This window comes from Enhydra lutris, unplaced genomic scaffold (assembly GCF_002288905.1).
Source record: "Enhydra lutris kenyoni isolate GAN:26980312 unplaced genomic scaffold, ASM228890v2 scaffoldscaffold74, whole genome shotgun sequence".
Taxonomy (NCBI): Eukaryota; Metazoa; Chordata; class Mammalia; order Carnivora; family Mustelidae; genus Enhydra; species Enhydra lutris.
The window spans coordinates 417,554-434,963 of NW_019154158.1; the positions used below are offsets into that span (position 1 = coordinate 417,554).

General features: G+C 44.3%; 1 protein-coding gene across 1 annotated transcript in view; it reads left to right on the top strand.

Moving 5' to 3' along the window:
• Positions 1-17,410, top strand: part of LOC111160197 (protein phosphatase, Mg2+/Mn2+ dependent 1H) — a 256,386-nt gene that overhangs the window by 220,761 nt on the left and 18,215 nt on the right. The window contains exon 9 of the mRNA XM_022523104.1: positions 14,602-14,753. Within this exon, the coding sequence (XP_022378812.1) occupies positions 14,602-14,753 (152 nt within the window). The remainder of the gene's footprint in view (positions 1-14,601; positions 14,754-17,410) is intronic.

Here is a 17,410-nt window from a genome sequence, read left to right on the forward strand (position 1 = left end):
TTGAGTGCTAGTGATAGAGTCCAACACTGGAGACATGGCGAATGGGCCTCTTTGGGGGAGCTCGGAAAGCCAGGTAAATTGAGCTAAACTGTCTAATGAAGAATGGCCTCCTTTCCTGCCTGTATCCCCTCACCCCGCACCCCACACCTACCCTGGCTTTCTAACTGTGATTTCCTAAAAGCATTCCCCTGCTATGCCTCATCTTTGCCAAGCATGGATCTTCATTTCACATTTGGGTTCTAAATTTCAAATCCAGCTCAGTCTGGTAATTTTAACAGTTGGGGAGAAAATGCGATTTAGTTCTAAGAAAAAAAAGGCTCCAAAATCTTCTTGGAAATCAGCATTGTTCCCTTCATCATTGTAGCTCCTAATTCGATTTGATGAGCTAAATAAAAATAAGACAAAAACATGTGTATCAAATTTACGTAAAAAATGCTCAGGGGTTTAAAAATTAGAGAAGGGTTTCTAGCCAAACACATTTTCGGTTTCACTGAACACAAGGCGCTGGAAAAATCTTGAGTTTGCCAAACCGAAAGAGCAGCCGCCAGGCTTGCTGAGCCTCCCTCCTGTCTTCCAAGGTCTGAGGCAGGGATTTCCGGCCAAGAAATGAATTCCACAAGGGGCCCCCACCAACCGAGCGTTGGCCTGACCATCAAATGTGGACGCGTTCTGACTCTCGTCTGGTCCATAGCACCGTGGTTCCCTGTGTCACGGTGGAAGAGCAGCCTCTCCCCACCTATGAGAAAGCCTCAGCCAGGTCTCCCACATCCTTGCACAGTGAAGCTCATCAGCAGTCACCTTTCTTCGACTGTCCCGAAAGAGTTCAAGAGGAGAAGGAAAGGATCGGGAGAGTCACGCCCTGAGCACAAACTCTCCACCTCTTCTCTTCCAGCATTTCTTCTCCCCGCTGCAATCCAGCACACTTCCTGCTGTGTTACTCAGGCACCTTGGCACAGGTCTGCAGACTAAACCTCCACATGTTCTCTGCTCCGCGCTCCTCTCTGACCTGTAACGGGCCCTCACTAGAGCTAGGATTCCTCTTCGTGTTACTTGCTTTCTGGCCTGCACTCCAAGACTGCCGTTAGCCCCCTTTCGGGCTCTTGGAAGAATGGGGTCTTTTTCTTTGTGGGGACTACTTTGCAAAGCCAACCAACCCCTCCCTCAACTCTGCATCCCCTCCTCCCGCCACTGCCAGACTGAACCACAAGGAGCCCCATTTTCTCTTGGCTTCATTGTTCCTTTCCTTGGTGTTCAAAATTCCTGTCAGCTGTTTTTTTGTAACGTCAGCTGACTCATTCAGCTCGTTCTTGCTATTCTTCATCTGTTTTCTCTTTCATCTGAAACCGCCCTCTCTAAGAGAAGGAAGACCTTAGACTCCAATATCTCAGTGCCCATGTGGCCTGCACTATGTTAGCCTGCCTTTCCCTTCCCTTAGGTGGGGTGAAAATGCCTGTAATCACAAGGTGCTAGAAAAAGAAAGGAAAAACATCTTTGGAACTATCTGGCACAAGGTCTGGTACATGGCCAGAGATGGTCAGGAAATGCTAGTCTTCCTTCCCTATCAGGTTCTGGAAGGCTTTCTACTTAGGGATTCCCAGTCATCCATAGTAAGAGAGAACGACCCTTTTCTTTGGGCCTCTCCTTTTGTCTCCCATGAAATCATGAACATTATTTAAGATCTCATTGTTATCATCTTAACATTTAAAGTCCTCTTGATAGCTTTTCATACCCCAAGCCAAAGTTGCACTTTGGGAAGGGGCATGTTGTATTTGTATTGTATAATTTCTGCAATTCCGTAAAAAACAATATTGATGCGTAATGGCATGGGAAAAAGCTGTACTGTATTAAGTGAAACAGAATATGGTTGTATATACAAAGAGCATGATCGTTAGTAAAAAGGTATGCATGTGTGTATACAAATATGCACATGAAGAAAATTTAATAAAATGGTATCAGTAAATATCTTTGGGTAGTAGAGGAGGAAAAACTTGTTTAAAAAATTCCCTAGCCTCAAAAATACCTTAGGAGGTGATTTCATATAGTACTTAGAAGCTCAGACTGGTCAGTGTCTTGACTTCAAGCTCTGCCTCTTCACTTACTAGCTGGGTGACCTTGAGAAAGTTACTTTACCTAAGTCTCAGCTATCTCTTCAATAAAAAGAGGACAGTAGCACTGTTATACCCAGAAACTTAACGGAACGAATTACTGACATACATAAAGTACTTAGCCAGAACCAGGCACAATAAGTATTAGTTCCTTGGTCTTTCTCTGATTCCATCAAGATCACAAGATTTCACTGGCTCTTTACATAGAGATCATGAGTCCAATCATGTTTACTGAGCCAAAAACTAGGGAACGTGTCCTCAAAAGAATTAGAATTTGGGGGCAAGTTGGAATGTGAGACCAGTGAAGGAATCATCAGCCATAAACCCTGTGATTCCTGCTTTCTAAGAGACTAGGGGAATTCCAAAAAGGGAGAGGGACTCATATACTGTAAAGAAGGACAAGATAAGTAGGACAAGAAAAGAGGCAGGAGTGAGTCTGGTGTGAAGTAAAATTTGCCTTATGAGGTCACTGAGTTTGGAAGATTAGCTCAATGGGCTATGAGCTATATAATAAACTAATTATTGTGGAGGGCCTTGAGCTGGACCCAAGGCAGTAGGTAAGGTCTTTAAGCAAGGGGAGTAGCATGGTAAATGTTGGGTGGAAGCCTGTCACAGCACATAGATGGGGGCACGGGGGTGGTGGAGGGGTGAGGAGAGGCAGACAGGAGACTTTGGCAGGAGGATGGAAGCTAGGACAGGGACTGCGAAAATGAAAACAAGGGGCATCTTAGAGACGTTGCAACAGAAAAATGTAACAAAAACCTGGCCGTTTTAGAGGGTGAGGCAGAGTGAAATTTTCTAAAAATTAAAAATTCACTGCTTTCTAGCCTAGGAAAAGGGAAAGGTGTTGCTTATTGGGGACTGAAGAAGAAACCTAATTTTATACCTTTTTCCCTTTGAGTTTTCTGAACAATTAAAAACACAGCCACCAGTGCCTGGGATGAAAATAACTTTATAACCAGTATAAAGTTAGACTAGAAACTATAATTTGGATTTCAGACCAAAATGTTGTTCTTGTTCTTCTACTCTACCCAGATTTAATTTACCCACTCAATAGCTGTGGCTCTCTTCTCCTCACCCCACAAAAAGTGTTATTCCTAATATTTGCCTGTTGGAGGACAGGAGCAAGGGGAACAAGTGATGCTTATGGACAGATAGAAACCAAGGAGAAAACTCCAGGGGGAGCCCAGTGTCCCATCCCATCTCCCCAGCCCCATAGCAGGAGAGGGCCTAGAAGTGATCTCTCTCACTACAGTGCCTTGTGCCTCTGTGGACTGCCGAACAAACCCCCCTAGAACCTCGAGTCTTGACAGAACAGTGTATTATCTGTATTTATATGTTCTTACCTTTCATAGATCTATGAGTTGGCTGGGCTCAGCTAGGTGGTTCTGTCTGGGAGTCTCATGTCACAGTTGGATGTCAGCTGGGGCTAGAGTCATCTGAAGACTAGATGGGCTGGAAGTCCAAAATGGCTCACTGATGTAGCTGGCAGTGGACATTGGCTATCAGCTGGAAGTTCGGCTGAGGCAGCTACGCGTGTCCTCTTCATGGGATCTTGGCTTTTCATAGCATGGCAACTGGATTCTGAGTAAAAAAAGCTCAAAGTGCGTGGTTCAAGACTGCCAAGCAGAAGTTATAAGGCTTTTTAAGCCTTCTTCTAGCCCCGGGGTGCCTGGGTGGCTTAGTCGTTAAGTGTCTGCCTTGGCTCAGGTCCTGATCCCAGGGTTTTGGGATCATGCCCCGCATCAGGCTCCCTGCTCGGCGGGAAGCCTGCTTCTCCCTCTCCCACTGCCCCTACTTGTGTTCCTCTCTCTCACTGTGTCTCTCTCTGTCAAATAAAATCTTAAAAGCAAAAAATAAAAAAAAACACAAGCTTCAGGGGCATCTGGGTGGCTCAGTCAGTTAAGCACCTGACTCTTGATTTCAGCTCAGGACAGGATCTCAGGGTGGAGGGATTGAGCCCCATGTCAGGCTCTGCATTCAGTGTGAGTCCTCTTGAGATTCTCTCCCTCTCCTTCTGTCCCCTTCCCTGCCCTTCCATCCTTAAAATAAATTAATAAATCTTAAAAAAACAAACAAACAAAAACCCTGCCTCAGAAGGCTTAGAACCATCATCTCTGCCACATACTTGTGGTCAGGGATCTCACTAAGGCTGGTCCACATTTTGGGAGAGGGAAATTGGAATCCATCTTTTCATGGGTGAAACAGCGTGCTTGTACAGGGAGGGCAGGAATTGATAGAGGCCATCTTGGAAGCTCTGTAGAATTACCCTCCCTGCTGTGAAATCTTGAAGATTAGAGGAATAATCATCTATCTTTCCAGTGCAAACTAATATAAATTGATGAGTTAGCTGTTTAGCTAGTTAATAGACGTAATCTAGTTATCAGTATGGAAGCAGATTTACAAAGAATCTAATTAAACATAAGTTATCAGGGTTCTTCACTTGGACCAGCCCTTACTGAGTTCTGGTTATTGCTAGGAAATGTAGAATGTTCTAGGTGGAGAGGAGAGGCAAGGTTACAGTCAGGAACCATTTCTTTGTAAACATTTCTCAGAAGAAAGGGACCTCATTTTCCACGGTTCAGGAACTTGTTAGTTTCTTCCTTCATTTAAAAAAAAAAAAAAGATTTATTTATCTACTTGAGAGAGAGGAAGTGGGGTGAGGGACAGAGGGAAAGAACTTTCAAGCAGACTCCCTGCTGAGCATGCCCCTGACCTGGGGCTCGATTTCATGACCCGTGAGATCATAACATAAGCTAAAACCAAGAGACAGGCACGTAAATGACTGAGCCACCCAGGTGCCCCTTCTTCTCTTATTATTTTTATTTTATTTATTTATTTTTTAAAAGATTTATTTTTTTTTAGAGAGTGCATGTGTGCATGCAGGAGGGAGGGGCAGAGGGGGAGAGAGAGAGAGAGAATCCCAAGCAGACTCCCCGCTGAGTGCAGAGCCTGACATAGGGCTCAGTCCTGCCACCCTGAGATCATGACCTGAGCTGAAGCCAAGAGCTGGACACTCAACCCACTGAGTCCTTCAGGTGCTGTTCTCACTTTAAATAAACACATTAATATCTCTGTTTTTATTCATAACTGTTTCTGTATTCTTTTTGTGAAGAGAGCTGCTAAAATTGTATAAATTTCAGGCCTCACAAACCATGGCTACTCCTACAAAAGACAAATGGTGAGTTCTATCTAGGGATGCTTTGGTAGTCTAGAACAATTGTGTTTGGCAGTTTTCTTTTTCTAGTTTTGCTGAGATACAATTGATGTGTAACATTGTATAAGCTTAAAGTATACAATGTGTTGATTTGATGCACTTGTGTACGTATATTACTACAAAATAATTAGCACTATAGCTCTGTCACATCAGATCATTACTGCTTCTCTTGTGCTGAGAATATTAAAGCTTTACTCTCTTATAATATAGTAATATATATAGATGTGTATATATTTTATGCATATACATATATACATAAAATGTATGTACATATACATATGTGTGTGTATATATATATACATATATATATAAAACACAGCATCTATAGGTTATGTGTAACTATAGTTCCCATGCTGGACTTGGTATCCCTAGTCTTATAACTGGAAGTCTGTGCCCTTCAGCCAACATCTCATGCATCTTTTCAGTTGGGGTGCTTTACTCTTGGAGGCTGTCTGCTCCCCTTTCACCACCACCATCACCACCACTTTGAAAATGTGTGTGGGATGGGGTGGGGAATCACATTAAGAGTATAGAGAAGCTGCTTTTATTTGACTAAGGTGCTGTCTGACCCTACATCTAGGAAAGATTCTGTGACTTCACTTGTCCTCCATCTGCATCTCTAACTCTCTGGTCTAGCTGTAAAAATCACTTGTATGTGTGCATGTGACATTTTCCTGGCTTGTTTCCATTGCGAAATGACTTGGGAAGTAACTAGCTATTTGAATAAAACCAGAATTTGACATTTACTTTGACACCAAAAATTCTGGCTTGGCAACTCATAAAATTTATGGTCACACAAGGGAGCCAACCTCTCTATTGTATCAAATATTTCTTCTCATTGGAGATTATTTTGCTCTGATCCCCTTCTAAAAAATAATAATTTCACTTGAATGTTTCGTTTAAACATGTAGTATCTTTTTTTTTTTTTTTTTTTTTTTGCATTTATTTATTGCACACGGAAGAGTAGTTTGAGAAGTTTGTTTAAAAATGCAAACCCCAGGGCGCCTGGCTGGCTCAGTTGGTAGAGCATGAGACTCTTGATCTTGGGGTCCTGAGTTCAAGCTCTATGTGGGTGTACAGGTTAATGTAAAAAATAAGAATAAAAAAGAAAAACAGATTTAATCATGTATAAAGAAGATGCATGCCTGTGATCTCACTGACATAAAATGACATCCATACCTCAGTGGCCACCAGACCATTCAGCAGATCATAGGCAAGCATGGCATCATTGGCTGTGATGTTTGAAGATTTTTTTCTTTTCTTTTTTTTTTTTTTTTTTTTTTTTGAGAGTAGAAGAGAGAAGTAGGGGGGCGGGAGCAGAGGAGAGGGAGAGAGAATCTTAAGCAGGCTCCACACCAAGCATGGAGCTCGATGTGGGGCTCAGTCTCACAACCCTGAGATCATGCCCTGGGCCGAAATCAAGAGTGGGATGCTTAATTGACAGAGCCACCCAGGCGCCCCTGAAGACCAGTCTTTAACATCTGTTTATATGTGTTTTATTATTTGAGTGTTCTTAGACCATGTGTGATCAGACACATTGTGTCTTCTCTCCTGAGGTGAGATACATAGTAACTCGCTCTCCTGCTCACTGGAGATCTCTGAAATCCTGCCATGGTGCAAGAAGTCCTGTGCAGCAATAACACAGTCTGGTTTTGTGGTTTTGTTAGGTCCCACTGGCCGGAAGTAGCAGTCCTTTTGTTATTTCTTCGTCAGGTGGTGATATGACTTACCCTCTCAACCAGGACATTTTTGAGAGTCAGTGTGGACATCTTTAATAATTATGCTGGGAAAACAGCACAAACCAAAACTATCTCATGCACACTGGGACACAGGGTCACTCTGTGTGTGTCCTCACTGTAGTTGACACGACTCAGTCCACCTACACTGCACCCACAGGCCTTCACTCACAGGCTGAGGTTTCTTCTGATCTTTAGCTCTGTAAATGGGCATTTTAATGAACACAAACTTATTCCTCAGATGATTGATAAGCTAGATTCAAGCCATTCATTCACTGATTCATTCAATAAGCCTTTACTTTGTGGTGCACAAGCCAGTGAAAGACCAAAGAAAGGAGTAGATCATGGGAGTAGCCCAGCATGTAAAGGAAATTCCTTCCTATGGCTTATTACCTCACTGAGCTGCAAAGCACTGGTCTCATGAGGAGAAAATGGAAGCCTCCTGCTAGAGTGGCCAGCCGGTAGCACTGGGTTCAGCTTCAGGCTTCTTACCTAATACTTCCACTGGTATAGAAACATTTCAACTATTAAGTTGTATCCACCCTCAAAAGTCACATGTTTACTTTGTCTGCAGACTACAAAAGAAAAAGCAAACCCACAAGAATATCTGTGGTATATTTCAAATATAAAATTATGCCCACACCCCAAACAGCCGGCTCCTTTTGGGGAGCGTGGGTAGCCAGCGTATTTGTAATATTTAAATGTCCCTTGATGCGTTTGCAGTCAGATGCTCCGAGGTCATGGGGCCCGTCACATGCAGCCAGCCCTAAGTCCTCCTATGATGAGTCAGAGAACATTAATGCTGTAAGCATCCCCAGCGACCACCGCATTCTAACCCTTCATTTCACTACAGAGACACTGAAGTTTTGAAAGGTCATATCTTCTCCCTCACCATTCCTCAGTGAAAATCCAGTGCTGTGGCCAAACCAGATGGTATAAAGCTGCCCAAGCACACCCGCCCTCTCTCCCCTCCCCAGGCTTTGGCCCCTGCAGCTCCCACTGTGTGTCAGACATGTGATCCCACTCCTTCCTCCTCACATGCCATGTGATGAGTCACTGCTGCCTTCCACATTCCCTGCAGGTGGTCAGTAGACTTTGAAAATGTGAACGACCAAGTGGTTTTGCCTAAATTTTAAGGAGCAGAGGTGGGTTTCAAACCCAAGTCTTTTGCCGCCAAATTCAATGTGTGTTTCATGACACCGTGTAGATAGGGTCACAAGAGACACTCTGCATGCTGTCTTGGTGGCTTGCCAGAATGCCAACATTGAAATAATCTGCTTTGTTCATATTTCACAAGGAAATATGGTGGAGTTTTAGGGGTTTTTTGGTACAAGCGCCATATTCAAAGTTCTCTAGGTTGAGCTTTTGAGTTGGCTTCATGGGGTATAGAGGATAAGACTTTGTCCTCTCCTTATTTTCTACCACCTGTCAGCATCCGTATCTTGGGGACCATCTGGCTTTCCTGCCAAGAACACTATTGAGAGTCCCAATCACTGTTATTTTAAAAGAGACTTGTACTTGAACTCCAAGGCCCTTGAGCCCACTCTGAACCCTCTCCTTCCACAAACTAGCTTACTTTCAGGTGGACTGCCCAGAGATCAGTACCCTAAGATAATAAATAGCATGTGGTACAGTAGAATTTTTGGTTTCCTTCCATGTCACCTCATTTGATCTTCCTAAGAGCTTTGTGAGAGAAGTGAAGCAGATGCTATCATATATATATTTTTTATTTTTAAACAATTATTTCAGAGATGAGAAGATTGAGAACAAAAGAAAATAAATGGTGGGGCGCCTGGGTGGTTCAGTGGGTTAAGCCTCTGCCTTCAGCTCAGGTTATGACCTCAAGGTCTGGGATCGAGCCCCGCACCAGGCTCTCGGCTCAGCAGGGAGCCTGCTTCTTCCCCCTCTCTGCCTACTTGTGATCTCTCTCTGTCAAATAAATAAATAAAATCTTCAGAAAGAAAGAAAAAGAAGATAAATGGCTTCTCTTAAGTCCCAAAGGTGGTTAGAAGCAGAGACCTGAAGTGGGGGCTTTTGATCCCAAAGGCAGGGCTCTTGTTCCTCCCAAAAAGCCAGGCCTGAGCTGTGCAAGCTCATGGGCCTCCGCTGAGTGCTTCAGAGGGAAAAAAGGTTGGCAAATTTGCTGAGTTGATAAAGCTGTAAAAGCCACAAGGGCATCCTAGAGAAGCAGCCCAGATCTGACAAATGGAAGAATTGATGGGCTCTTTTTAAAAAGTAGCTTCAAGAAGCCTGTATCGGCTTACACCCATGTGAACTATGTTAACATGCCACTGAAGGTTCCTCTGTAGTAGAGCAGAGAGGCGAACACACATTTTCCACAAACGCGAAGCAGCAGCCTGCGGCCAAGCCCTGAGTGGTGGGGCTGGATGAAAGCTTGCTTGTCGCAAGTGCCTGTGTCCGCAGGTGCCCAGTGATGACACTAAGGACATCTCTAAATGCTCTGCCACCAGGAGCCTGGGGACAGCAGTCAGCACTCGGCTCATTCAGGGGCACATTAGCCAAGGCTCTTCTCTGCCCCCCAGACTCCCTCCTGCTCCCTTCTGTACACTTAGTTTTCTGTCAGCAGATCCAGTGAGGACAGGGAAGGAGAAGGAGAGAGTCTGCAACTTCCGTTAAGTTTCAGCACACTGCATTTGGGTGACTGCGTGGCAGAGGTAACAAGCCAAATCCGCTTGGTCACCAGGTGAGAGAGGCCTCTGAATAGATCTCGGACGTGGAATGATTTTTCTTCCTCCCTTCCTCGCATTTCGTATGTACCGAAGATCTATTGTTACTTACTATGAAAAATACCGTGAGCAGGAGAAGAAATGCAAAGTGGGATCTCTGGCCAGAGGGTGAGTTTGGGGAGGGGAGAGAAGAGGCCCAAGTCACTGCGTGTTCGCGGTCAGCAGAACAAGGGGAAACGTGCAGTGAGGCAGATGCTTCTCTTGGCTGCTTACTGAATGCTTCCCAAATGCTAGCTCCATGTTCTGTGTTCCGGGGATAGAAACAGAAAGGGCAGCTCAGACCTTGCCCCTTGAGGAGCCCACTGCCCCTGACCATGCTCCCAAGGCAAGGCTGCCTCACCACTTGCATTGGAATTACCTGGCCTTTGTCTAAAGCTGATGCCTGGGTTCAGATCGACACAATCAGAATGTTAAAGGTGGGCCCTTGAATCTCAAGTTGTTGGGTGAGCACCCCCGGTGATGATGATGATGATTCTTCTTCTTCTTCTTCTTCTTGATTCTTCTTCTTCTTCTTTTTTTTTTTTTTTTTTAAGATTTTATTTATTTATTTGACAGAGAGAGTATACAAGCAGAGGGAATGGCAGAGGGAGAGTGAGAAGCACGCCTCTCACTGAGCAGGGAGCCCGATGCTCCTGGGGCTCAATCCCAGGAACCTGGGATCGTGACCTGAACCGAAGGCAGATGCTTAACTGACTGAGCCACCCAGGCGCCCCAGCCCCAGGTGACTCTTAGGCATAGGAGAGTTTGAGCATGATCTTGTGGCAGAGACAAACAAGGGGACCCAAACAGGTACAGGTAGGGAAGAGCTGTGCTGGGGGGTGTGCAGGCTTGTGACTACAAAGACTGGGGAAGAGGATGGACCCTGCTTGTTGGTTTCCTTCAGGATGGCAGCAAAGGGGGGCACTGCATCCCCAGTCTAACACCACATCCAGAGGAAGGAACGGGAGACACAGGAAGGGACCTGTGGGAAGTCACCTCCCTTATTGAGATCTTTGTTCAAACAGTGCCTTCCCAGAGAGGCCTGCTATAGCCAGGTCTTCTAAAAGGAATCTTATCATTTTTCTTATTTTTTTTATTTTAAATTCAATTAATGAACATATAATGTATTATTGTTTTCAAAGGTAGAGTTCAGTCACTCGTCAGTCTTATGTAACACCCAGTGCTCATTATATCACGTGCCTTCCTGAATATCTATCACTCAGTGACCCCATCTTGTCGTTCTTCTTACTCCGACTTTTCCTCAGAGCACCTATCCTCTTCTGACATTGGAGTTTGTATATCTGTCTAATCTACTAGTGTAGAAGTTGTGCGGGACTGAGGGGCGCCTGCATGGCTCAGTCGGTTAAGCCTCTGACTCTTGATTTTGGCTTGGGACATGATCTTAAGGTCATGAGATCGAGCCCCACATCTGGCTCCCAGTGCATAGAGCCTGCTGAAGATTCTTTCTCTCCCTCTTCCTCTCCTCTTCCCACCCTCCAAAGAAGCTGTGAGAGATTTCACAGCTGTATCTGCAGTGCCTAGAAAAGTCGTTGGCTGATAGTAAGTGCTCAGTAAACACATGAAGGTGCTTCTAGGAGGGCAGACAGATCCACACTGGCCCCGTCTTTCAGCTGCTCAAATTACATTGCTGTCAAAGACTGCAAGAATCTCAACGATTCCTGTGGCCTTTCTCTTCCTTCTTGGCAGCCAGGAACATTGGAAGGAGCCACAAGAAGCCCTGACCTCGTTCCCCAGCTCTCCTTCAGACAGAGGCATTTGCATAGTACATGTCTCCCCTACTGGGCCCCACAGAGACACTTTTCCTGGTGTCTGGGTCCTGGGGAGCCTCAGAGCCATTAGTTAAATGTGCGGCTTCCTGGAATATCAAGAAGTTATTTACAGAATGGAAGAGGGAACTTTGAGAGGTGAGTGTGGTCTGATAGAGGAAGGCCAACGGCAACTTCAGGGAGAGGATGTCAGGAGTCCAGAGCCTGGCAGAATCCTCTGGAGCCCTTGCCTCCGGGAGGATAGGCATGCAGCGGGCTGTCCTGTGCTGCAGCCCAGTTTTTCTGAGAGCTTTCTCACAAAATGTTCTGCATCACAGGTTAATGTATAAGACACGAGTTGTAAGTGGAAAGTTGGCAGAGTCCTTTGGAAATTGGCTAAAGGGCACGAAATAAAGGTTAGCAATAAAAACCTAAAAGGATGTTAATTGGGGAGTGCCTCAGGGAACAGGGTTGAGACCAGCTTTTTATTATTTACATTAAAAATACTTGAGAATGGTTTTGAAAGGATTTTCATGTTGGCTAATGAAACTGCATTAGAGAGCTGTGTGTGGAAATGTGAACAGTGGAATTAGGGAAGGATTCAATTTATTGATGGTATTGAAGAGAGCATTTTCTAACGTGTTTCTGTGCACCAATCCACACCCATTCTGCTGGCTAGACTTCCATTCGAGTAGTGGGCAGGATGACTTAAGATTACACAACTCGAATCTCTATATATTTTTGGCCAGCAGGAAAGCACCTGAAGGGATTCTGGCATCCTAAACCCAGGGTAGTCCTGAAATTAAATGGAGGTTATCTTCAGACCTAGAAATCCTTCTTTTAGAAGGAGCTAGAAGACAGATAGAATATCCTACTTAGCTACAGGCATGAGACTGGAACCGGGAGGGCTGACATCAGCACCCCACCTCCCATAACCTTTTTTATTCTGCGGAGTTCAGATTATCACAGAAATGTATTGTAGATATACCCCAGTAGGAAGCTAGCAGAATCATTCCATCCTGGAAATAATACAGTGAGCCAGGACTGGGGAGCCCAGAGCCAACATTTGCTGTCCTCTCTAAAGCCTGCCTCAGAGGACAGGCTGGAGGCATCACGGAGGCCACCAAGCCCCGGCTTCCCGTGCTTGCAAGCCTGGGCCAGTAGAAATCCCCTTCAGCCTCCCTACTCACAGTGTGGTCCCAGGACCCAGGGCATCGGCAGCATGCGGGAGTAAGCTAGAAATGCAGCCTTTCTAGCCAAACCCAGAGCTGAATTTGAGTCCGCATTTTAGCAGGATCCACCCCACCCCCCCCCCCCCCCCACCCCCCGCCCCGGACTCCTAGGCACGTTAGCATTTGAGAAGCACTGCTGTAACATTTGTGACACCCAGGAATTACAAGAGAATACACCAAAGGGGATTTGGTGGGTTCCATAGAGTGAAAACTGGACCACATGAGTTCAGTGGCCCGAAGATAGAATTCTGGCATTCGGGATTTTCCAGTCTGCTGTAAACTAAAGATTCCCCTTGTTGTTTTCTTCAGTTTGGCTTCATAAGGCACAGTGCCTTCTCTGGGAGGTAAACTTACCCTTGAAGTGGACATCCCTTTTGAGGCAATGTTAAAAGCCAGTCCAGGATACCCCTGAGTTCTCTTCCCCTGAGTGTGGGCCACTAGCTAGTTGTTATCACCTAGTTAGCAGGCCACAGAGGCGTGGTACCTGGAGGCTGCTTTTCATCTGAGCTCATTTTCCAAGGGCTCTGTGGTAGGTGTGTAGTATTTTGTTGTTTTCTGCTGCTGGGTGTAGGCTGTTAGTCCACAGGACCGCCCTGTGTCGGGGTGTCACAGGCTTGAGCAAACCTTTTTAAACTGTAGGAGGCTTGGCTTTCAAAGATGTGGGTTTGAGCAGTCTGTAAGCCTCTTAGAATGGAATTCTCTGTAGGTTTACAATGACCTAACACCAACTGTGTGTTACGGGGCACACGGCTGCTTAAACTCCAACCTCCTTCTTCTCCCTGCCCCTTCCCTGGCCTACAGCTTTCACTCAGACTTGCTTTTAGAAGATAGGAGAGAGAAATGGAGGGGTTGAAGGAACTAGAAGATTGATGACACTGACCTGTGTTTGTCCTTAGCTCATGGGGTGGTGTACATAGGGCTGGTTCTGCCAAATTAGGAGAGAATAGCAATGAAACCCCAAGCTGTTTTGCTGCCATAGTTGGGTGAAAATAGAGTTGTAACCTAACCCAAATACTGCTTCATTTTTATTCTTTCTAGTTTTGTCAAGGTTATACCATTCCCCTCAAAGAATGGATGGATATTGAAATATCCGGGTCATTCCAGCTACTAGGGATGAGGAAAGACGTCACGTTTGCCAAGATACAGTTTGGAGACTCAGACTTAGCATGTGTCCTTTCTAACTGAGGCTAGACTGAGGCCCCTCAAATCTGAGTATAGTTCTGAGCCCTGTCCTTACATGAGAAGAGTCCTGCCCCCAGGGCCTCAAACAAGTCAACCAAAAAGTGATTGCTGTGAGCCCATTAAACAAGTGCGTCTCCTCAGTCCCAGACAAATACACACGGAGGAACTACTGAAGATCCAAGGCTGGACTTCTCTCCCCCGCAGAGAGAGCCCAGAAGCAGGGAACTCTGCTGTCCGTCTTTATACTTAGAGCATCTGGCCCAGAGCAGGCCCTTAGTTAAGTATTTGTGGAATGGATGTGCAAAGGAAGGAAGGGGGCAAGCCTCTGAGTACTCTTCTGGCTAGCACAGTATTCATCATAGGTATTGTTCTAGCTATGTCTCCAGCATTGCATTTCCAATACATTCTTCCTTGTTAACTATGAAGCTCATCTGGTGAGCCCCGTATGTCTATACAGCAAGTCTCCAAAGGAAGCTACCCCTGGCCCCAGAGCTGGCTGCACAACCAAGCGCCTTAGAGTGCGTCCCTAAAAACCCCTAGGCTAGAGGGGAAATGAGAAAGGAATTCAGAAGCTCATTTGTTGTGTGAAATAATGCGCTCTCTACCTCTGAAGTAGGAATGTTCCCATTCTTTTCAGGTAAGAGTCTACGATCTCTCCAGATATGAGCATGGAGCAGATGATGTGCTGATCTTGGCCACTGATGGACTCTGGGATGTTTTATCAAATGAAGAAGTGGCAGAAGCCGTCACTCAGTTTCTTCCTAACTGTGACCCAGATGACCCTCACAGGTTTGTGCATTTCGATGATGGTAGGGTTGATCCTCGAGCCAGTTCTCACTGTGGGACTGAAATAATAATGCTGGGAGCGGATACGGATGGATTAGGAACTGCAAAAGGTACAACGTTTCTTACCAGACGTACTTTCACTGTCAAATAAAAATTCTCCTTAAGTCGAACCTAGATGCAAGCTATAGAGAATGTGATTTGTAAGATACTTCAGCAGCCTGTTTCTCACATTCTTTCTTCATAATTCCAAAGTGAGAATAATCCAATTTGTGATCCTTTTCAGGAGAGTAATACCAAATACTGCCAGCATTGATTTTTATCCATTGGGAAATGATTTCTTTTGAGAAGCGTAGAGAAAGGAGAGAAAAATTAGAGGAGGTTTTCACTTGTAGCATAATGGCAGTGTAAGTATCCCACACAACTCTAGGTGAGTCTCAGAAATAAACAGAAGTCCCCTCAGGAGAAAGGCGGCGTTCACTTAGAACACAAGGAAACAAGTCACCGTGAGTAAAAGCCAGTAATAGCAGCAGCCAGTGGAGTGTAACCTACAAGTACTTCATTCTTGAATTTGTCAGCCAAAAATGGAAATATTTTAACTTTTCAGAAAAGGTTTTTTGTTGGTTTTTTTTTTCCAGAAATGTTTTTAAAAGTGTTGAAAATAGAGGGTGCCTGGGTGGTTTAGTCATTAAGCATCTGCCTTCAGTTCAGGTCCTGATCCCAGGGTCTGGGATTGAGCCCCGCATCAGGCTCCCTGCTCTGCGGGAACCCTGTTTCTCCCTCCCCCGTGCTTGTGTTCCCTCTTACTCTCTCTGTCTCTCTCTGTCAAATAAATAAATAAAATCTTTTAAAAAAAAAAAGTGTTAAAAATGGGAACAAGGGGGGCTACCTGGGTGGCTCAGTGGATTAAAGCCTCTGCCTTCGGCTCAGGTCATGATCTCAGGGTCCTGGGATCGAGTCCCACGTCGGGCTCTCTGCTCAGCAGGGAGCCTACTTCCCCATCTCTCTGCCTGCTTGTGATCTCTGTCAAATAAATGAATAAAACCTTTAAAAAAAAATAGGAACAAGGACAAGAGACTATAAATTGACTACACAGATTTTAAAAATAAGGAAATGGAATTTCAGGAGATGACAGATATAAAAGTGAGAGTTAAAAACTCAGTGCATTAAACAGATTAGGGATAGCTGAAGAAAACACTGGTGAACTAGAAAATTGAATAGTCCGGAATATGGCTCAGAGAGACAAAGAGGAGGGAAAATATAAAAATGAGATTATGAGTCTAGGGGAATGACCTAAGATGCTCTCAGTTCCAAAAAGGAAATACTGTAGATGAGAAGAAAAAGAAAAAGTTCCATAATTGTTGAATGATGATAATAAACTGAAGATCCAGAAAGCCCAAAAGATCTCAAGCAAAAGAAATGGAAATTATTAGTACTTCATAATGAAACTGAAGAACTTTAAACAAACAAAATAATGAAAGCAGCCAGAAAGAAAGGCAAAACAGATATATATAAAAATATATAAATATATATATTTATAAAATATATATATAACTAGACCGAAAGCTGACTTTTCAGAAACAACAATAGGATCCAAAATACAGTGGAGTTATATCTTCAGTTGTCTAAGAATATTTTATTAACATGAAAGGTTTTTTTTTAACATATATGGAAGAATTTTTCATATGTTGTAAAAATATCATTAAAGAGGATAAATTAAAGACATTTTTAGGCAAAACACAACCTGAGGAATTTTTAATACCAACCAAACTGCTCTGAAGAAAATTCCAAAGGATGCACTCAGATAAAAAAAAAAAAGGAAATGGTCCTAGATGGAAGATCTGAGAAGTAAAATGGCTTATTAAGGTAGAAGCTTAGTAAATTTGTAGATACATTGGCTATACAAAACAGAAACAATGTCTAATGTGTGGTACTAAATATGGTAGAATTAAAATACTAAATAAAAACAATAAATTGGCAAGGGGGATTGGCAGTCAGTTACAGTGTGCTGTGATTCTGTTGGAAAAGAGGTTCTCTTAAAAGAGTTTAACTTTAGGGGCACATGGGTGGCTCAGTGGGTTGGGGCCTCTGCCTTTGGCCCAGGGTCCTGGGATCGAGCCCCGCATCAGGCTCTCTGCTCAGCGGGGAGCCTTCTTCTCACCCACCCCGCCCCGGCCTGCCTCTCTGCCTACTTGTGATCTCTGTCAAATAAATAAATAAAATCTTTAAAAAAAAAAAAAAAGGAGTTTAACTTTAGACTCTAAATGTGTTTAAGTAGCTAAGAAAACTATAGAAAACAAACAGAATGTATAATTTTCAACTAAGCAAGGGAAGTAAAACCTACATGGAATCAGAAACCAAACTTCTACATAATTTATAAGTCAAAAAATTTGAAATTACTTGGGTTTGGGGCTACTTGGGTGGTACAGTCGGTTGGGTTTCCAACACTTGTTTGGCTCATGTTGTGATCTCAGGGTCATGCGATGGGTCATGCGATGGGGCCCCATGTAAGGCTCTGCACTCAGCACAGAGTCTGCTTGAGTTTCTCTCTCTCTTTCTCATGTGCATGCTTTTTATTTTTTAATTTTGGTGTAACTGAATGAGCTATGCATAGATAAAGACTCCACTCACCCCTGACCTGCCAGAAATACCTATATCCCCTC